Here is a 23,251-nt window from a genome sequence, read left to right as displayed (position 1 = left end):
AGTTGGGGGGGAGGAGGGGGCAGAAAATCAGACAAGCAGAATTGTTTCAAAATAGAATATTTTCATTATGTGTATTTGAAGGGTTTAGTGAAGTCCAGGGACCCCAGCCCACAAGGAGGATTTAAGTTAACAGTTGATCAGCCAGTGGTTAAGGTTGAAAAATGAAAAAATAGTACCCTGCCAACCGATGTCTCTGTCCTTAGGCTTCTCCCCAGGTAAATACCTGTAATAGCCCTTTGTAGCATACCTTAATGGGAATGAACATAAACTCTGTTCATGCCCTATCTGACTGAGAGCATGAATGGGAGAGTTAGGCTCCAGAAATGCCTTATCCTTCGTTACCTCTACTTTGATGTTTGAAGTATTGTCTCTTTCAGACCATCTGCATGACATTATCCATATTGCAGTAATGTTCTTGAAAACAAGATTTATTACAACTAAAGAGAATATGGTAGTAAAGCAAAAAAAAAAAAAAAAAAAAAAGGTTTACAAAATTGAATGAAGTAGGGGTCCTTTAGCTTAGTTACAGATAAAAGAAAAGAAAATCCTAGGTCTTTAGAAAGTCCTCTTATCAACTCCTCTTTGGGCCTGACATAGGATTTCCCTACTGTGTCCAAAGAAATTTCCCCTTATCCCTTACCTACAGATCATTATCATATCTGTGTTGCTATATCAACCATTCCATTCAACCATTCCACAAACGAGTATTTGAACAAGAGTGCTGCCTGGAGAAAGTGCCGGTCTTTGTGTCCCATATAAGGAATTTACCTCTGAGAGATTTCCACACTTTCCTATCTCCAAGCCCATCTTGCTCTCCCCTTCCTTAGACCCGCCTCACCAGTCGAGGTGATGGACTTGATTTGAATGGCCATCATTCTTTGCTATGGATGTTAGGTTGTGCCCATGTACAGGATGTATCTAGTTTCCTTCTTCGCTGGTTATAGAGGTAGCATGGATTTGTATCTTCTCTCATCGATTTTTCATTGCTATTAAATATAAAGTATTGCCAGACCCTGTTCCCTCGGTCACACTACCACTAAAAAAATAGAATGAATGAAATGACTAAAGAGACTGGCATGTAGTTAGTGTAACAGTGGGACAAAAGCACTTGAAAAAATGTTTTCCCTCTTGTGTCATATCCTATAACTTTTTTCTTTTATTCTGGGAACTTGTCATTTTCAATTGTGGTTATGAGTCATATTTATAAGCATGTAAAATATGCACTTTGAGCCAAATCCTGGTGCTGTTGAAGTCCATACAAGTTTTGCCTTTGACTTCGATGAGACAGGATTATGTATACACTGTGTAGGCATGTTCTGGTCATTATCTGTAGACATTTTAAGAATATATCAAAAATGTACAAGAGGAACTTTTCAAGATTCTCTATACTGTGCGATTCCTGCATTCTTTCACATTGGCTCTGGCAGATGTTTTCTGATATTTGTTCCCAGAGGCTAGGTTATTATTGCTTCTAGGTATTGGTTTAGTCTTTTTAAACTAAAGACTTCTGCCGGCATAACTGTTGGTCATGGGTATGAAGAGGTGTGATCCCTGACTGACATATAATGTGCCAACAGAAGTTCCTAGCATAGACACAAAGTTGTGTTTATACCGATTTCTTTCACTCCTGGGGAGTGATTTTTCTATACCAGTATGATACAGTTGCATTTACACGAGGAGCACTTTGCCAGGAAAAGTGCTTCTAATATAGAGACAGCCTTCGAGGGGGTAAATGTGTATAATCTCCAGCCATTACAAAAATTGTATTTGCTTTCTGATCCCCTGCCACCTGAATGCCTCTTTAGTATCAGTGGTTTACTGCTAGTTTACGATGCAACATGAAGAAATTTTGATTGATGTTTCAGAGTTGTCTGACAAGTTGTCTCTATTGGTGGCCTTGGCCATCTAGTTTTTATTTTCTCCTATGTCATAGGAGGAGTGGTTGAGTTAAGGGGTAGGTTGCATCACAACTTTTGCTTTGTTTTTATTTGAAGTTTTTCAGCTGTTGATCTATTTGTTTTAGTTTGTTTTGCCTATCTGTCTTTTCTTAGGTTGGGTTGCCCAGTGGCAGGTGGGCATAAAACCCCAGAGGAACAGGAAAAAAGGCATGGGGGGGCATTTAATTGCCATTGGCAATGTCACTCCTCTATATAACTACCTGGATCATGGAGCAATCCTCACCCCTTCCAAGTACAGCTAAACAGAACTCTTCAGCATTTATACTCAAATAGAGCACATCCACAATTTGATGGCATTGATATCCTGTGTTGCAGTTCAGTGTACAGGATGTTGGATCCTGGAGGGAGGCTCCCTTCATTGTTGATCACATCTGTTTTTGCTGGTAAACACTCCATATGGTAGCAAAAAAGTCTGTGATCCACAGGGTATTAAGATATATCTGCACACTACACAGACTGTACCACTGTTGGTATCTTGAATATTCCCACACAGTGGAGAATGGGTAAAACATTATTAAATCTACATATACCGTACTTGACATACTCCATACAGTGCTATCTTGTACAGTGTGGTCATATCTACTACAATTTGCTAGTCAGAGATTTTTTTTCATTTCCAAAACTACATTTCAAAAATATTACATTGACCCTAATTATATTTTATGAGATTTTTTTTCTCTTATGCAAGTCTGCAGAATGCAAGGAAATTAATGCAACAGGAGAGATTTTATTTAATATAAATGTCAAGTAATAAAAATATTCTAATAACCAGAGTTGTACAGTTGTTCTTGGTTTCGTATTGTGCATATAAAAATGGCCTAAATAAAGTTATGGTTTGCTATTCAATTTTAACCCTGTGGAGCAGGAAACTGCGGTTAATGAAATATCAACATTTTCTGAAAATCTACTTTTTCCTGAACCACAGCACCTAAAGGATTGTTTGCAAAAATGGAACAGCTCATTTTGAAGGGTCCGATGTCCTGAAAGCCATTGCAAACTGGAGCCTTCTACAAAAGCCTAAAACTAGTGTATTTCTGTGACATATAATTTATTACTTTTATTGCCATTTCATAGAGGTTCTGTTGCAAGGAATGGTCACTTAAACTATTTCCTTTTTAAGTAAGCACCTTCCTCGCTGGGGATTGGGCAGGGGAAGGAGTGAATTTAGAGATTTCTTTCTCTTTAACCAGGGACTTGATGTACTTTGAAATGAATAAAATTGATTTTAGATGTTTTAGTTATGAGGGCTTTAAAAATGTATATAATAACTAAAAGTCTGTGTCCCAAGATGTATGGATATTCTGTGGAGCTCCTAAGATCCATGACTGGAGCTCTTTTGTGTATCTGTTTTGTGGAGTCCTAAGCTACACAGAACTTGGCTCTTGCTTGCACTGAAGTCCATAGCAAAACTCCCATTGACTTGAGGTAGTGCAGAAGCAGGACTCTGGTACACAGCTGATGCACAGAATATCTTCAGATGGGAGCCCTTTTGAGGTTCAGTCCCATGGAGCCTCAGAGTATAAGATACATATGAACTTTACATGGAGAGTTCTCACAGTGAAGTGGACAAGAGAGCAAAGCTACAGTTATTTGGGATACCTTAGCTCTGTATTTCCATACTTTTAAAATAATTGTATTTAAAATGCACCCTTAACTTTGAATTTCCTTGTTTTCATACAGTTGTGTGTTATATAAAGATTCTATGATTTATTAATTTTTCCTTCATTAAATTATTGATACATATTTACAATTTTAATTCCAGCTTAATATCTAAGGGGTCTGTGAAAGGTTGTTGTTACTATAGAACAGTGGTTTTCAAGCTTGTTACCATAGAACAGTGGTTTCAGGGGTCCGCAGACTATGCCTAAGATTTCCAAAGGGGTCCGCACCTCCATTTGAAATTTTATAGGGGTCTGCAAATGAAAAAAGTTTGAAAACCACTGGTTTTGAGGGTTAATGCAACAACGGTGTACACCACAAAAACCTCTGTGGATCAGACATTATCTTATTAGCCTTTGACTAGGACAAAATAATATATCCAAAGTTACTAAATGCTGTTCAGAGAGGCAAGGTGATGAGGTAATATCTTTTATTGTACCAACTTCTGTTGGTGAAAGAGATAAGCTTTCAAGCTTACACAGAGCTCATCTTCATTCAGTAAGGAGCATGCTAATTTTCTGCATCATTGAAATTCCAGTTCTGTACCTAAATTTGTAAGACAGTTGTCTGTTCCTTTCATCTTTAGCTGGCATTACCAGTCAGACCAAAAGCAATGTCAGTGAGGACATATCTGACACTCCAAGCATCTGAAGAAAGCCCATCCATCTTCTTTGGTTATTTCATGGGATGTCTGCTTTCTGTAATTGCTATTGCTGGGTAGAACAGATGAAGAGGGCCATAGTAAGAAGAAAAAATTACTCATTGGTAATTCTGTTTGTCGTAGCTCTCCTTGCTTCTCCCCTGGAGGACTGCCACTTGGAGCTACTCTTGATTCAAACTGGAAATGAGGTGCTCTGATTGCCATGTATTTTGTTTCCTTGCTCCCTGGTAGGGGGAGCAATAATGCTGTCTGTAGTTGCTGTTGTTGGATAGGATGGAAAAAGAAAAGACTGCAGGAAACATACCAGTTAGCAATTTTTCTATTCATGCATGGGGGTTCCACAAGCTCCCTTCTGCTCCTACTACATTTCAAAAGCAGTTTCTGCAGCTTCACGTTTAGAGTGTAGCTTGTTAATGTTTCCTAACATAGGCAAATATGCTATTCTAAAATATACATATTATTACAAAACCCAAGATGTCAGGGTTTCCCTGGCATTATCCTTGCTTTGCTGGCCTGTATCTTGGTTTATAAGTGTTCTGTTTTAATCTGTATATTTCATGCATACAAACTCCAGGTGAGAATATACTGGGCTGAAAAACAACGCAAGTGGCAAGAAATGGAAGAGAAAGATCTACAGCGTCTGGCAGAATTGAAGAAATTAATGATCGAACAAGCAACTAAAGATAAAGAAAGGTATTAAAACAAATAAAGAAAACAAAACAAAAAACCCTGAGAAGTGAATAGATGATCAACAGGCAAGAATGAGTAACTAGTCTCTTCCTGATCTGATTTGCTCAGTTGCCCCAAATTTGGGATAAATTGATTGTTCTTTTTTTTTTCTTTCCCATTATGCAATGAAACTCTGTCCTACCATACAGTTACAATTGGATTATGGAACCCAATAGCAACACAGTTCCCTGGACCAATTTGTGTATACATATGAACTAAACCATATTAAACAAGGCTTTATACTGGTGTGAACTGCAAATTGTTGCAACTAGAACAGGATTCAACAATTTATAACTGAGTCCCTTGACTCCATTATAGTTTAGTGTAGATAACCCCTTCCATTCCTCCATCTCATAGAACTATTTCTAATCTATTTGAGAGACAGATAATGGGAAACATTTATATAGAATTGATTTCCTGCCTTAAAGATCCATTATTTAATGTATACATACTTGTGGCTTACATTTTCAAAAGTGACTAGTGATTTTGTGTACTTTGATTTTTTGGGGGGATTTTTTTTAGGCACTCAAAAAGGGGGAAGTGTCTGATATTCAGAAAATGTTGAGCCCCAACACTCTGAAAGTCAGGGTGACATCCTTTTAAGGTGTTTCAAGTTGGATGCCCAAGAATTAAGACACTCAATTACTAGTTACTTTTGAAAATTTAGACTTAGTCTTTACATACGTAACATTGTATTTACAATATGAATCTTGATATTTATTGTGTTCATATGTGATACTATGCCACTCCAAAGAGAGGTTTTCAGTAGATGGGTGGATTCCCCCATCCAAAAAGGATTGTTTTAGAATTTTCAATATATAGAAAAAAGAGCATCTTGGTTATAGTTTCTCCACAATTTGGAACCAGTATAGTTCAAAATGAGAAAAGAAAATGTCTGACATGCATTGCAATTTATTAGTTTGATATTATAGACAACTTTACCCTAAGGATTGGGGCCCTCTGTGGACCAGGGTTCTGTCCGTTTTCTGGAACGGGAAGAAAGCCAGGAACCAGTTTAAAACCAGGCTATTTATCAAAAAACCCTTTCTTTGTCTGTTGGTCCCTGGGGAATCCCATTTGAATTAGTATATGCTCACCTTTCTAGCTTCTCTGGAGATGCTAAAACCTGAGTGAATTTGCCCAATCACCCCCCTGCTGTTCTCCTATTTATCCTTCCCATGGAAATTCATACAATTCCACAATAACATTCAATTGCATTTTCAATACAATGAATTCCAAAGATGTTAGTTAAACCTTACTGAATTAGTTTTATTTCAATAAATTTCATTCAGGATATTGTCAGTCTGTCACAGTATGAGCACTGTTCTGTCCTCTGTTCCACATCCTCAGTGTTCTTTACTTATGTATATTTATTTGTCGCCTCTTTAACACACCTGCAATGGCTTTTCGTTTAATTCACTGCACTGAAGCCATTAATCTTGTACTTTACCTAAGGCCATGAATGTTTGGGATTGAGATCCAGTTGAAATTATTGCCTGAGGCTATTTAAGGGTCAAGGGCAGAGAGACTGTATTCTGTTTTCCAGCAGTAGTTTAAAAAACAAAACAAAAAACCGTCAACAAGGTGGATGTGTAGAAGCTGTTGTGTTGACTCTGTGCCATATGAGGACCCCTGTACAATGGGGTGATCCTGCCAAGGCCAGCTATGTCAGTAATGCAGCCTGATTCCAGTGATAGTGCAGTATAAAACAGCCACACAACAAACAAGAATCTGGTCCTTGTATTTATGAGCAATTTACTATTCATTACAAAAGATACATAAGCAGTGCATGAGTTATTTTCTAATGTGTTTTTAAAAGCTATAGATATTTGGTTATATAGCATCATATGGTAGGAGAGGATTAAACTTATATAAAATAAACAAATGGCACAATTCAGTAAAGAAATAATAGAGGTGAGATTATGAATCAAAAGTAAGTAAATGCTCAATTTTACGTTTACCAGACTTGTCATACTATACAGAATAAAACAGTGTAAGGAAAGGAAAAACTACTTACTGTTTGTTGAGGATATTCATTCTTTGGAATTGTGTAGTGCTTTTCATCTTCAGATTTCTTCACTAACATTAATCAAAGAAGGAAAGAGAGGTGTTACTGTTATTAGGTACTGTAGTGCCGCATGTGTGCTGCCTGGCACTCTACAGTATATTAAGTATGCCAAGCTAAAATGAAACACATGCCCCAGTGAGCTTACAGTCAAAGGTCACAATGCTATGAAGACTTAGGTATGTGCTTAATTATAAGCAGGAGTAGTCCTAGAATCTTTGTAGGATTGGGCTTTACAAAACTAAGAATGGGGGCAATACAAAGCAATACAGTACTAGACAGACATAGCATGGCAAGTGGTCATTACAGGTGGCATGTTTTACTGATCTAATGGATTTTCAGTAGATTTTTAAGGAGGACAGGAAAGGTGTTTGGCATATGTGAATTGTCTGGCTATTCCAGATACAGGGGGTGGCAAAGAAGAAGACACAAAAATAGGAGCAGGCAAATGGGATGCAAAAAGGTAAATAGGCTTTTTTTTTTTAACTAAAGTTTTCTGAATTAAAGATAAAATTGGGTGACTGGGCCTATGAAATTATCATTGAGAGGGAGAAGGGCTAGATTGGTCTTTTTCATCTCAAACATGGATGATCCTGTCACTATGTTAAGACTATATTCCAGAGGTTTACTTGTGTGCTGTAGCTGCTTGTATTGCAAAGCATGAGTAAACCAGATTTACAGCTGCTTTGCATTACCAGAAAGTGCCAGTGAATCTGACCATAAATAAGATTTTTTTCCTCTTAAAGACTAAGTACTTCACTTTTGATGCTTATTGAGGTTACAATTTCTGACTTTATGAAGAAATGTAAAATTATTGCTGTACTATTTAAAACTTTTAAAAAATCCATGTTGTGGGGTAGTGACAATTATTCATACCTCATTTGATAGTTTTCTGTTCTGATAGAAAATCAAAGTGTAATTCACTGCAGCAGACTGCTGAATCATTCATTGTTTGAAGCTCTAAACTTTTGATGTTCATTCTACACAAATGCTCTAAAAAGACCGGAAAGTAAAGGAATGTGAAAGAGATTATAGAACAATAGTGCACAGCTACTGACTACTAAACTTTAATAGTCTTATTTAATTTTTTAAGGAAGATTGTAGCTTTTTTTGTAAGTAATAGAGTCTGTTGCATGGTAACTATCCCATAATGAGAGAGACTCCCACCATAAAAATAGAAACCTAATAAGAAAAATGTTCAAGTGGAGACTGAGTTGCATACACATATGTACTCACATTTGAACAGACAAAACCTGCATTTGCATATACACGTGAGATAAATGGGGCAGGTTATGCTTATAGACATTGAATAGTATCATTCTCCACAAGTAGTCCCATTGAAACCAATAGGAACCACTTGTGGAGTAATGGGTTACTCAGTATCAACAAAGGTATCAGCATTTGGTCCATTGAAAGGGCAAATGGGTACTTGTATGTGCAAATACTGTACCGATTTCCCTGTATACACATAGGGCCGTATCCTCAGCTCATGTAAATTGTCATAGCTCCATTGACTTCAATTGACAATTTACACCAGTTGAAGATTTGACCCATAAATTTTATGGATGCCAGCAAGGAGCTACTTCTGGAAAACCTGGCCCAACATCTGATGTATTTTAGGCCCCAGGTATCCAATGACTTGGCAAGATCATACAAGTGCGTGTCAGATATGGAAACATCTTCTGAGCTTCCGTCCTTTTGTTTAACCACTACATAAAAACTATATGTACCCACAGCATTCGTGACATATTTATTCTAATCACAGTAACAAACAATAACTGATTATAGTCTGAAAAAAACTTGTATTACAAACATTTTTAAAAGTTCTGTTAAAACTTTTATAATAAGCATGTTAGTTTTTTCCTCTTGAATAGTTATGAGACTGTCTGAAAGCAGAATTTTAATGAAATTATGCTTATCAGAAATTACATAAGTATGTACCCACAATACTTCAAAAGGTAGCTCTGCTGAAACTAATTAGCTAAACTCATTTGTCAGCTTGTTGCTTATTAAAATTGTTATTTACTGGGATACTTAAAGTCAAAATTGAATATTAAAACATTAAAATTAAAATGTTTTGCTGTAAAATTAAAGTTTACTTTGAAATAACAGTAGTTAAAATGTTACTGAGTATAATATAGTAAGTATAATAAAATTATTACAGTATCATGTGGATACTGTGAAGTTACAGCAGAAGTGAAACACTTAAAGTCAACTATAAAATATTTATTAAGCTGTTTTAAACTTGGAATACTATTTGCAACTGAGAATATATTTACAAATTAAAACTCCTCCTGTTGTGTATGTAGCTTTCATATCTCTACTGTTATCCTCTGACCAGGAAGCTAAAGATCTTTGTTAATGCTGCTCCCGACTGGACAGCTTGAACAACATGATGATCTTCTCAAGATAGTACAGGGGTTCTCAAACTGGGGGTCGGGACCCCTCAGGGGGTCATGAGGTTATTACATGGGGGTTGCGAGCTGTCAGCCTCCACCCCAAACCCCGCTTTGCCTCCAGCATTTATAATGGTGTTAAATATATAAAAAAGTATTTTTAATTTATTAGGGGGGTCGCACTCAGAGGCTTGCTATGTGAAAGGGGTCACCAGTAAAAATGTTTGAGAACCACTGAGATAGAATGATCATGAAAATATGATGATCTTCTTTCTTCTTCTCATGAGCTAGGAGTGCCACTTCTTCAACACTTTCAGCCCTTGCTTGGTCAGAAAACAAGAAACAGAAACCTTGGGCCTGATTCTCCACTGCTTTGCACATTACGTAATCATTTACACCTGTGCAAAGTGAATGCAAAATTCATGTAAGAATCTACCATTCTGCTGTGATAGTGTTTCACACTCCCTTTATACATGTATAAATGACTGCAGTAGGGACAAGTCACTTAAAAATCAGGCCTTGATACATGTCCCTACATTTTTTATTTAGTAGTTCCTAGCAACTTCCAGCCTCATTTTTAATAGCACTGGATAATTTTAGAAACAGTATGGTAGTGCAAGCAGTTAAAGCTTCATGAAAGGCTTTCAATAAAATGCTAATTTTATCATTTGCCATTTTCCATGAAAAAATAAAAATTCTTAAGTCATCTCACTTCATGCAAGAAGCAGATTAGGCTTTCACCTTGAGACAAAAATATTGCCGAGGCCTGTGTTGTGAGTCTGAACCTATTCAAAATACAGGAACAACAGGAACAAATTTAGAGAGTGTCTTGTGCATCCTTGAATACCAGTTTGTCCTGTTAATTGCTCTTGGATCATTGCAGCCGTGGTCTTTCGTAACTGCGTGGTTAACTGGCTGCTTTTTCCCAATCCTTGCAATTTACACTACAAGTTATACTCTCCTCTGAGTTTAATAAAGTTTTTCTTTTTCTAAGAGTAATAGTATTAAAAATCCCCACTTTTTTTGCAGTGCTTCCTAGTGCATATCCCCAAAGGAAGTTAAAAATTTTGAGGAAGAGGGGTGTGTGTCTGTCTGTCTGTCCCATGAATACAGGGGAGGGCAAATGCTACCTCATGCAAAAAGACAAAGCAGGTTTCTGCTTTTTTAGGGCAATACAATTCAGTAGCTTTACTTACTTCTACAAGAAGCTAGATTAGAGGTCTTGCCTATTTATTGAATGGAAAGAGGAAGGATAGGGAGAGTCATGTTTTTGCTGCCATATCTGGATGTCAGAGTGCATTGCTTTTAAGGTTGATAGTGAAGAAAATGGAAGAAAAATAATAATAATGAATTATAGAGAATATTGGACAAAAATTAGGCTCCATAAATGTGTTCTGATAATTAGCTAACTTGTGAGAATATTCATGAATAATTATCCATTCTTTAAACTCTGGTAAAATAGTTAAATAAGTTAGTTTCAGGTGTTTTGAGGAAACCTCGTATTATTCATGAGACAGGAATAAAGAATTTCACCCTGGTTTTCAAGCAGAAACGTTAAAACCACAGTTTGATACAACTTGCCCAATGTTTTCATCATATATATATGCTCTGTTTTACAGGGTTAAGTTTAGACAAGAACTGTTGGAAATACGCCTGATGGAGAGAAAAGAACTGTCCCTTCAAGAAGCCCATGAGAAAGAAGAAAGAGAGAGACGTCTTGAAGCCCTCAGGCAACAGGTGATTTTGTTTCCTGTGTATAATATTTAGATATACAATTAAGCTACATAAAATTACATTAATATAACACATTACAAAAGCAATCCCCCAGCAATCAAGGAATGAAAAAGTTAAGGTTTTCACAGTAACATTACCTCTGCCACTTTACACACCCTTTGTGTTTTGTGCTTCTGACAATATGAGCATTAATATATTAAATGACATAGTGGAATCTGTTAACATTTGGAAGTGGATAGTCATTAATTTCTCTGAGTTGGGACCCTTTTCTCTTTTTCTTCTGTTGCTGTTCCTTTTAGTTTCAATCCTGTGCAGAGGACCAGCACAAGGCTTATGAACCACTTCAGCCCCGAAAATGAGCGTAAGTGGTTCATAGGCCCTGGGTTGGCTCTCTGCACAGAATAGAGTTTAACTCTCTATGAAGTTTGTGCAGTTCATGAAAAAACTGTATTCCAGACAGCACTTATCCAAGGTTGCCAAATAAAATTTACTGTGATAACGTTATTTTTTTCCCTAACCTTTGAACATATGTCTTTGAAACATTTATGTTACCTTTAATTTTTTTTTCAATTTAATTTCCCTGAGTTGTTTTTTGTCTTCAAGGAATAAAAGGGAAATCCAGTACTTGAGATTCTATGCTGTATTCATGGAGGTGCGTGCAGCATAGGAAGTGCAACCCAGAGTGTGGGTGGGGAGCAGGGAAAAGTTTATTTAAACCACTTTTTGTGTCTTTCCAATTGTGGGCTACTCTAGGGGCCAACTCAGATAGCCCTAGTGTTACAGCAGCCTCCACAGGGTAGCCTGTGGTTTGCAATGCAAGCCAGAATGACCATAGCAGAATTCCCTATGACTCCCACCCCCAGCACACGCTCTGCACTGGGGCATAGGCAGCCCAATACAGTGTGTGAGCCAGGCCTGAGTGGCCTGTTTATGGCCTTATAAATTCCTTGAATTAAGACTTTGGATTTGCAGAGTTTACAAAGTCTACAAGGAAGGATGATCCTGCAGAGCTGAAAGTCTATAAATGAGGCTCTGAGGGTATGTCTACACTGCAACCAAAAACCCACAGCTGGCCTGAGCCAGCTGACTCAGGCTCGCAGGGCTCGGGATGAGGGGCTGTTTCATAGCAGTGTAGACTTCTGGGATTGGGCTGCAGCCCAAGCTCTGGGACCCTCCCTCCTCACAGGTCTTAAAGCCCGGGTTCCAGCCTGAGTCCCGAATTCTATACTGCAATAAAACAGCCCCTTAGCCCAAGCCCTGAGAGCCTGAGTCAGCTGGCACAGGCCAGCCGAGGGTTTTTAATTGCAGTGTAGACATACCTGAGGGAGAGAAATGCATAAGAAAAGTTATTTACTGAAAAATTAAATCTGTCTGCACAGATGCAAGCTGTGATACTGATCTTGCAAACAGTTATGTGCAAAAGTAACTTGACACTTTGCCATAGGGTAGGCAGCCTATGGCACGCGTGCCAAAGGTGGCACGTGTGCTGATTTTCAGTGGCACTCACACTGGCTGGTTTCTGGCCACCAGTCCGGGGGGCTCTGCATTTTAATTTAATTTTAAATGAAGCTTCTTAGACATTTTAAAAACCTTATTTGCTTTACATACAACAATAGTTTAGTTATGTATTATAGACTTATAGAAAGAGACCTTCTAAAAATGTTAAAATGTATTACTGGCATGCGAAACCTTAAATTAGAGTGAATAAATGAAGACTCGGCACACCACTTCTGAAAGGTTGCCGACCCCTGTCCTAGTCCTTAGTTGTCTCTACTCAGAGCAACACCCCAAATCCTCTTATGTCTTGATTGAAGTTAGCAAGATCCCTTTGCCAGCATGAGTACACTTTATGCATGGTTCTGGCACTAGAGTTTATGGTAACTCAGAAGAGCACTGTCTTTCTGTACAGGTTTCTGGAACATGCCAGCTTGTTACAGAGATACAGATTGAATTTACTTTCTTGAGTTTAAAAGGCAGGCCTAGGCTAGATTGTTCTCTTCTGGCCAAAATGTCCTCATTACATTCCTTTAACATGTTTCAGAGCTGGTTTTCAGATAAATGAGCCTCAAAGTTCAATTGGCTGCTATTTCAGTCTTTTTTTTTTTTTTTTTTTTTAAACCTATTGAAGTTTTTTTTAAGATTGAGTAAAATGATTGAGTTAAAATATTCTGCTAGAATAACCACATTATTTAGCGATGTCAATACAGTGAGTTACGAACATCAGAGTTATGAACTCACACACCTCCTTTGGAACCGGAAGTACACAATCATGCAGTAGCAGAGACCTCCCCCACCCCCCCACCCAAAAAAAGCGCAAATTCAGTAAGGTATTGTGTTAAACATAAACTACTAAAAAAATAAAGGGAAAGTTTAAAAAAAGATTTGACAAGGTAAGGAAACTGTTTTTGTGCTTGTTTCATTTAAATTAAGATGGTTAAAAGCAGCATTTTTCTTCTGCATACTAAAGTTTCAAAGCTGTATTAAGTCAGTGTTCAGTTCTAAACTTTTGAAAGAACCACCATAACATTTTGTTTAGAGTTACGAACATTTCAGAGTTAGGAACAACCTCTGTTCCTAAGGGGATCATTACTCTGAGCTTCTACTATATGTTCCAGACAAACTTGATTAAATCAGTTGAATCAGATTGGCATTGTTTACATACAAGAAAGTATATTTTCTTGGTCGCAGTAACTCTGTGAGCTGCCACCATGCTGGTGACGGTACATCAAGGTTAAAATGTCTCCAAAAAGGCTTTTGATGACGATGACTGAGTTCCACCTTAACTATTCCTCTAATCAATCATTTTTCTCCATCTTCACCCGATATTGGTAGGGTCTTACTCCATGAAATAAATCCCTTAGTTTTTATCTGGAACAGATAAAAATATTTAGAAAGTCCATTCAGTTGTTTATCTTTTTGACATGGTGAAACTATGGATATAACCTTTTGGTTAAAGAGAGAGAGAGGTTGAATCTTCTGTCATGTACAGTTTTAATATTTTTTGCTTGCATTAGTTATCTGATTAGGTGTCCGCAGTTATATCCTACTTCAGATTGACTTTTCTTCATGCAGTTTGCTGTATTTTTACAAAACAGTATTAGGCCACTTGTATATACTACAGCACAAAGAAACTACATAAAAATTGTCTACAAACTGCAATTTATACTCTCTTGCAAGAAGAATTAGATTTGACTCTTTAATAAAGTAAGGACTGTTACTTAATATAACTACTAAGTTATTAGTCCACTTCTTTCATCTCGTTCATCACTTTTTGGTTGTTGGTTTTGATTGGGAAGAATCCCTACATCTTTCTTAGAGCCCTGAGGACACCATCATTTCCCCTCATATATTCAATACCCTCACTCAGTTGAGGGCTCTTGCACAACCACCATAATTCCAGTCTTGGAAAGTCTGGTTAGAAATAAGCAATTTCTCTTCTTCAATATTTACCTCTGCACATTCCTGCTTATAGGATGTACACACATGCATACTCAGCTTGGAGCCATCTAAAAGAACAGTGGGCTATGTGAGCTCTCCTTTATGGATTTGGCTATTCAAACCATAAGCTTTCAAAAGGATAAGCCAGCCCTACAGTACTCATTCACTTCCAATAGAATATGGCTGTGGATGTAAGGACCATCTTTATGGTGCCCTCACTGTTTTTAGGCAGAATTTCTGCATTTGCCTGTAGTTTTAGTTTAGTTTAGAATGTAGTGTAGTAAATTTTGAAGTTGTTTTATTTGACTTATTTTGATTTAGACTCCTCTTTGGGGCCCTTCCATGCTCCAGAACTGTGGTTCTCAGGTGTTGCCTTTACTGGTTCCCTTACCTTTGAACCATGCATAATCCAGAAGGGTGGGTATAAGAAGTATCCAGCAGGCAGCAATGAAGTGTCAGTGACTGATCAACACATTTTCTGCCTCTTTTGTTTTGGTAAGGATCATTCTTCAGCTCCATGGTCTGTCTGTGCAGCCTTTACACACAAAGCCTGAAAGCAGAGAAGCGCTTCTAAATATTTTTCTTATGCAAGAAGTCTTGAATCCTGGATCAGCCTCCTTCTAACTAGAGTCCTACTAGTTTCCAGGATGTTCTAGCTCTACCTTCAGTCCCATCTTGATTCCAGGGTCTATTAATTATGTGTTGACTTCCAGAAGATGCTTGGTCAGTGCTGAATCTTTGTAAGCTCCAGGAGTTTCTTTTGTTCCAAGGCTTATATTGGTGATGATGCCCTCCACATCATCAGAGACTTTGGTATCTTCTTCCAGCAAGGAGGCCATAGTTCATCAAGGTTTCTTTGGAACCAACAGAATTTTCAAGGCATTCAGCTGCCAAGACTGTTGTTGGTTGTGAGGTTGCCTCAATTCATTTTGCCTCAGCATAGTCAGAGTTGGTAAGCGGGCTACCATCTAGATAGCACATTACATCAGTGCTCCAGGATCTGCAATGGCTACGTATGAGCTTCCAGACAAATTTTAAGGTTTAGGTTTTGACCTATAAAGCCCTAAATGGCCTGGGATCTGCCTACCTGAGAGACTGTCTGTCCCTCTGTGATACACTGCCACAGTTGTGCTAGGTCTCCCTCCATAGGCTTGGCAGGGCTTCCTCCATATGGGCCTTGGGGCTCTGCTATGCCCTTTCATCCCTCATTTGACATAGCATAGATTTGCTGATTTTCAGGGCATGCTGCATGGCCCATTTATTTTACCTAGCATTTGACCCTTTGAGGTAAGGTGACTGAGGTATGGTTGTCTGTGCGTGTTTGATTATGTGCTGCTGTTTATTTAAAAAATGACAAAAATAATTGGCAGAACATGCATATTTTGTGAATGGGCACTTTTTATTTATTCTAAATAAAATAGAAATAAAATAATAAAATACTGAGGTGCTAGGTCTTCTCTTGGCTGCCCAAGAATAAGATATGGCTTAGATGAGTCATCTCAGCACCAGATGGTGGCGCTGTCATCCAAATGCCAGAAGAAGCATCATGGATCGAAGGATAGGCCTCTATGGATGAGCAGTTTTGATCTGAAGAGACTGTCCTAAAAACGAGATTGGTTTGCTACCCAGATCTGTAGTTACTTCACATAGTGGCCTAGCTAGTGATAGATTGCTGAGAACAGATGCTCGGTGCTGTGAAGGAGTGCAGAACAAACTACTTCAGTGCAAGAAGGAGTCTATGGGAGCCTGCTATTCGTTGAAGTGGACAATGATCTCTGCATAAGCTGTAATCAATAGGCATTCACAAACGAAATAACCTATGTTGAAATTTTGGGCTAGTCAATTCAGTTCAGAGGAGTCAGGGGATCTATGCTATTATCCCTAAGCAGCAATTTCTGCTAAGTGAGATTCTTCTATTGTGTTCTGCCTGATGTCATCTTATGATGGTTCTTGAAGGGACATACGTGTGTATTTCTGTCAATCCCATAAACTGTTCCGTCTTTTGACTTGAACGTAGTGCTTACAAGATTGACAGCACCATGTTCAGGACTCCTGGCAGACTGCTGTCTGTCTTATGTATCACATCTGAATTTCTGCAAAATTTTCATGAATCCTCTTACCCTCTACCAAAAGCTCCAGCCAGTACTGTTCCCACTGTGGAGATTAAGCAAAGCTATCATTTGTGGGTATCTAGACATATCTTTCTGCAGGACCACTCTTTTTTGATTTGGAATCTCACCCTGCTGCCTGTTCTAGGAGATCAGCTCTGCAATCATTGTTTAATTAACCCTTCTCAGTCCACCTCCTGGGGGATTGTAGTGCTAGTTCCTCTCTTAAATAGCTAGTTTACTAGTCATATTGAGAGGAAATTATTGGAGAAAGAGGAGTTATTTGTCAATAACTCTTGTTTTGCTCCTGCATTTCCACATTTCTCACCTCCTGTGGCCCCCCATTTCCCTGCTTCTTCTGAGTTTTCTGAGATTTGTTGGATTCAGTGGAAGGAACTGAGGGCAGATGAAGTCACACATACTTTTTATAGCCTGGAGACCAATCATTTAGACCCACAGCGGGTCCCATTGCTTTTCAGAATGGTTCAAAGTTTGGCATGGGCACACTTACATCTCACAAATGTGGAGCTGCACAAGGAATATGTTTAAAGGACAACTGTTCCTTGGTAAGAACTTTTCTCCACGCCAGTCCATTTCACTCCAACTTCATTCCAGTTAGATAGTATCAACTATTTGACTAATAAGTATTTTCATGTAATGTTATTTAGGTTGCTATTGTTGCTGAAATTGATCCAGCTAGAATGGTGGCTGATACAGTGGCATCTAAAGCTAAAATGGGCATTGGAACTGAAGAAGAAGAATGTATTCTTCAAAGACCACTGTTTACATTACATACATACAGTGAACAACAGGTAATTGCCTATCTTGTATAGATTGTGTACAAATGAATATTCCATTAACAGAAAGATTAATAATAGAAAGTTATTGTCATGTGTGAAACCAAAAACACTGGAAAGAAACCAGTAGGGCTGTTGATTAATCGCAGTTAACTCATGCATATAACTCTAAAAAAATTAATTGTGATTAAAAAAATTAATCACAGTTTAATTGCCCTGTTAAACAATAGACTACCAACTGAAATTTATTAAATATTTTGGATGTTTTTCTACATTTTCAAATATATTGATTTCAATTACAACACAGAATACAAAGTGCTCACTTTATATTATTTTTATTACAAATATTTGCACTGTAAAAATTATAAACAAAAGAAATATATTTTTCAATTCACCTCATACAAGTACCGTAGTGCAATCTCTTTATCGTGGAAAGCGCAATTTACAAATGTAGATTATTTTTGTTACGTAACTGCACTCAAAAACAAAGCAATGTAAAACTTTAGAACCTACAAGTCCACTCAGTCCTACTTCTTGTTCAACCAGTCGCTAAGAGAAACAAGTTTGTTACATTTACGGGAGTTAATGCTGCCCACTTCTTATTTACAATGTCACCTGAAAGTGAGAACAGATATTGACATGGCACTTTTGTAGCCAGCATTGCTAGGTATTTACATGCCAGATATGCTAAACATTCGTATGCCCCTTCATGCTTTGGCCACCATTCCAGAGGACATGCTTCCATGCTGATGACACTCATTAAAAAAATAATGCGTTAATTAAACTTGTGACTGAACTCCTTGGGGGAGAATTGAATGTCTCTTGCTCTGTGTTTTACCCGCATTCTGCCATATATTTCATATTATAGCAGTCACAGATGATGACCCAGCATGTTGTTCGTTTTAAGAACACTTTCACTGCAGATTTGACAAAATGCAAAGAAGGTACCAGTGTGAGATTTCTAAAGATAGCTACAGCACTCGACCCAAGGTTTAAGAATCTGAAGAGCCTTCCAAAATCTGAGAGGGACGGGGTGTGGAGCATGTTTTCAGAAGTCTTAAAAGAGCAACACTCCGATGCGAAAACTACAGAACCCAAACCACCAAAAAAGAAAATCAACCTTCTGCTGGTGGCATCTGACTCAGATGATGAAAATGAACATGCATTGGTCTGCGCTGCTTTGGATCGTTATCGAGCAGAACCTGTCATCAGCATGGATGCATGTTCTCTGGAATGATGGTTGAAGCATGAAGGGACATAGGAATCTTTAGCACATCTGGCATGTAAATATCTTGCAACGCCGGCTACAACAGTGCCATGCGAACGCCTGTTCTCACTTTCAGGTGACGTAAACAAGAAGCAGGCAGCATTATCTCCTGCAAATGTAAACAAACCTGTTTGTCTGAGCGATTGGCTGAACAAGGAGGAGGTCTGAGTGGACTTGTAGGCTCTAAAGTTTTACATTGTTTTATTTTTGAATGCAGTTATTTTTTGTACATAATTCTACATTTGTAAGTTAAACTTTCATGATAAAGAGATTGCAATACAGTATTTGTATTCAGTGTATTGAAAAATACTATTTCTTTTATTTTTACAATGCAAATATTTATAATAAAAAATAAATATAAAGTGAGAACTGTACACTTTGTATTCTGTGTTGTAATTAAAATCAATATATATGAAAATGTGTTAAACATCCAAAAATATTTATATAAGTGGTATTCTATTATTGTTTAACAACGCAATTAATCGCACAATTAATCATTATTAATTTTTTTTAATCGTTCAATTAATCACGATTAATTTTTTTAAATGCTTGACAGCCCTAATATCTAGTTAATATACTTAAAATTAAAAAGTAAACTCTTTGACATGTATAATGTATTTCTCTAAAGGATTGTTGTTGTTCTTCCCCCTTCTCTGATTAGTATTATGTTAAATGTTTAGGGCAGGGATTGGCAACCTTTGGCACGCAGCCCGCCAGGGTAAGCCCCTGGTGGGCCGGGTCGGTTTGTTTACCTGCCGTGTCTGCAGGTTTGGCCGATCGCAGCTCCTACTGACCGTGGTTCACTGTCCCAGGCCAATGGGGGCTGCGGGAAGCGGCGTGGGCTGAGGGATGTGCTGGCCACTGCTTCTCACAGCCCCCATTGGCCTGGGACAGCGAACCACAGCCAGTGGGAGCTGCGATCGGCCAAACCTGCGGACGCGGCAGGTTAACAAACCGGCCCGGCCCTGGCGTGCCGCCTGCCAAAGGTTGCCGATCCCAGGTGTAGGGTAAACTCCTGCCCTTATAGAAAACTACATCAAGTGAGAGTCACTGTTGGGTGGGTAGCTTTAAAACCTTAAGTAGTAGACGTCTTTCAATGAAATGGCAAATTATTCCATTGTCTGGGATGGCTCCTCTACAAGCCTAGTCAGGTGTAAAGGGAAAACACCAATTTAAAATAATGATACTCTTTCTCTCAGTTTGAATCAGATTGCTGAGGACATTCCCAGTTCTGCTTGAAATAGAAATTAAACAGTAGTACAACAGCATTATAGGTTGATTTATTTTTCCCCAAAAGCAATAACCATATGTTTAAAAACACTATCCACGCTCTAGAATAATGATGTGGAACGTCTGTTTAGAAACATACACTATTGGTATACTTGTGAGGTATAACTTGTAGCCCTGCATCTGCTGAAATTAAATGATGCTGTTAGTTAAGGCTGCTAGATACTTTTCATTATGAGACCTTATTTTCAGTTTCTTATAACTTTGCCAAACTTTAAGGATTCAGACTGGATTTTTCAATGTTGAGTGTGCCATAAGCAGTGCTTTTTTTTTTTTATTTAAGTTTCAGCAGCAATGGTTCAGCTCCTTCCAAGAAGAAGACAAAAGAAAAATAAATTGTTTTGGCCCTTTTAAAAAAAAAATTGAACTGTCTCATCGAAAAGCTCTAGTACTTCTGTATTTTGGAAAAAGGACTCAAAATTTTTCAGGCAGTAACCTTGGTGTCAGGGATGTTCTCTTTGCTGTCCACGTGGAAATTCACCAACATTTGGCCAACTTAGAAGCTTCTGTAATATCTCAGTTTGTACATGGCCAGTAGAGACTTGTTAGAGTGTAGCACCTAAATTATCCAAATATTGTGTCTGCCGTGAGTGTGCTCCATCTTGTCACAGCTCCTACATGCCAGCCGGACTATGCTTGTCCCCACAGAGTGACTGAGCATTTTCCATCCCAGGGCTGCAGGGGCAGAGCAGGATTTTTCCTGCAATGGCTTCTCCCTGACACTGTAGACCACTGTGGTATTGGGCTCAGAACTGAGAACAGTGTGGCTCTCTCTCCTGTGCCCTCAATACTCCCCTGCTGGTCCCCAGGCAATGGGGAGGAAGAAGGCACACTGGAATGTAATGGGCTGAGGAGTGAGGGGCGGGAAGGGTTGCAGGAGGCAGGGGATGGGAGTGGATAAGGAGTAGAGAGAGAGTAGGAGCTGGAGGGTGTGGATTGGAACAGAGGGCAGATAATCTCCAGTGCAGCATCTGGAATTGAGCCCATGTACCCTCAATCTCCACACACCTCTGCTGTCAGCAACGAGCTGTGAAACCCACTGGCAAAGTGTGTATCTCATCCCCCCATCCCACCCCAGTGGCCTGTCCGCATATAGGTTAACAGGCTCCTACTGCTACCTTTTACTTCATTAGTGGAAGAGGTCTGTGCTGTGGATTTTAAGAGCTAAACCCTGTTGATGGCAGAAGCTGGGAGTCAAAATGGTTCCATATGATGGAATTTCTGTTTTGTTTTTTTAATTAGGCAATTACATTAAAATACGTTTTAAAAAAAGTTAAGGTTACAAAGTTAAGCACTGACAAGTTAGGAAATACCAGAATTAAGATTATCTTGTGTGTATGCATTATGATACAGTTTTTAACTACATGATCACATACAAATTTTCCACAGGACCCCTGTCTCATTCAGTGCTCAGGATCGCTGGTGCTCTGGGAATAAATCAGGATTGTGAAGTGAATGAGGCTGTCTTCTGTAGGACCCCTGCCTCATTTTTTGCAGAAGTTGGGGATACCACCACCACCTATTCTCACAAGGGTTGTGAAGATTAATTAATATTTCTGAAACACTCAGATAACTACAGTGTGAACACCAGGGCCGGCTCTAGGCACCAGCTCTCCAAGCATGTGCTTGGGGTGGCACTTTCCAAGGGGTGGCACTCCGGCTCCTTTTTTTTTTTTTGCTTGGAGTGCAAAAAGTGGGGAGCCGGCCCTGAGCGGAGGTGAGCTGTGGCGGTGGGGAGCGCGGGGAGGGCCGCAGGAAGTAACCCTGGGGGGGGGAGGGCAGAGGAACTGCTCCCCCCCAGCTCACCTTCGCTCCACTGCCGCCTGCTTCACCGAGCGCGCAGCTGCTCCGCTTCTCCCCCCTCCCTCCCAGGCTTGCCGCGCGAATTAGCTGTTTTGCGGCAAGCCTGGGAGGGAGGGAGGAGAAGCGGAGCGGTGGTGGCGCGCTCAGGAGCAGGCGGAGCGGAGGTGAGCTGCGGCGGTGGGGGGCATGGGGAGGGCCGCAGGAAGTAATCCTGGGGGGCGGGGCCAGAGGAACCGCTCCTCCCCCCCCCAGCTCACCTCCACTCCACCTCTGCCTCCTCCCCGGAGCGCACCGCCGCTTCGCTTCTCCCCCCACCTTCCCAGACAAGCCTCGGAGGGAGAGGTAGGAGGGGAAATGCGGCACACCCGGGGGAGGAGGCAGGGCCGGGGATTTGGGGAAGGGGTTGGAATGGGGCGGAGTTGGGGCGGGGCCGGGGTGGCGCGGGAAAAATGTTTTGCTTGGGGCGGCAAAAAACTTGGAGCCGGCCCTGGTGAACACCATAGAAATCCCAGAAAGAAATTAGTAAATCTATCTTCAGTGCAGGGCTAGGATGGTATGCATTAAATATGTCCTGCAGCCACACATCAAATGTAGAGAATAAAAAGCAATTTTGAGTAACTCATAAAGCAGGGATCCTGTGGGAAAAATATATGATCATGAAGTTAAAGGTTATGCATATGTACAAGGAGACTGAAATAAAATTGCACAGGCGATGTTAATTTTGGCATTTTCTAACTTTTGAGTCCTTGATTTTCTAACTTGAATGTTCTTTTAGCATAGGTTTTTATGTACCGGTAATATATAGAGACACACAAATATATATGTTACTTTTTGAGAAAGTATTAATACTGATATTTTGTTTCTGTTCATCATTATGATATTTTATTTTAACAGATCATTTCTGACCCTAGAGTTCGTGTTGAGCTAGCTCTTCGAGAAGCTGGACTTCATAAAACTCTTTATGCTAAAGAGATTTTACCAAAAATTCCTCCACTGAAACTTCCAAGAAGGGACATGGAATCTACAGTCTTTAAAATGTAGAATCCAGAATGGATTTCAGAACTCTTTGACTATCCTCTGGACTATAATAGGAAAAATTTTAAGAAACGTCTTTAATTTAGATAACTTTGTGAATTGAGGATACTTCATAGAATTATTTAGTTCTCAGTCAGTGCAGTCATTTAAAAATAAATGTATTTCCTATGGAATGTGCAGTAGGCCATTTAATACTCCCCCCACAATCTTGAATAGAGTTTTGGAACCTCATGTTCTTTAAGAACAGTTTACTGAGAGAGTAATCTAATTATCTGGAGCCAAATCAACCCCTTATGGAAAAGCTTCAGGAAGAG

General features: G+C 39.1%; 1 protein-coding gene across 1 annotated transcript in view; it reads left to right on the top strand.

The window, feature by feature from the left end:
- CCDC148 (coiled-coil domain containing 148) overlaps positions 1-22,943 on the top strand; it is a 106,467-nt gene extending 83,524 nt beyond the window's left edge. Inside the window, exons 12-15 of the mRNA XM_065413685.1 lie at positions 4,853-4,971; positions 11,088-11,205; positions 17,417-17,560; positions 22,797-22,943. Of these exons, the coding sequence (XP_065269757.1) occupies positions 4,853-4,971; positions 11,088-11,205; positions 17,417-17,560; positions 22,797-22,943 (528 nt within the window). The remainder of the gene's footprint in view (positions 1-4,852; positions 4,972-11,087; positions 11,206-17,416; positions 17,561-22,796) is intronic.
- The last annotated feature ends 308 nt before the right edge of the window (positions 22,944-23,251 follow it).

The sequence above is a fragment of the Emys orbicularis genome, chromosome 11 (assembly GCF_028017835.1).
Source record: "Emys orbicularis isolate rEmyOrb1 chromosome 11, rEmyOrb1.hap1, whole genome shotgun sequence".
Lineage (NCBI taxonomy): Eukaryota > Metazoa > Chordata > Testudines > Emydidae > Emys > Emys orbicularis.
This window is presented reverse-complemented; position numbering and strand designations above follow the sequence as displayed.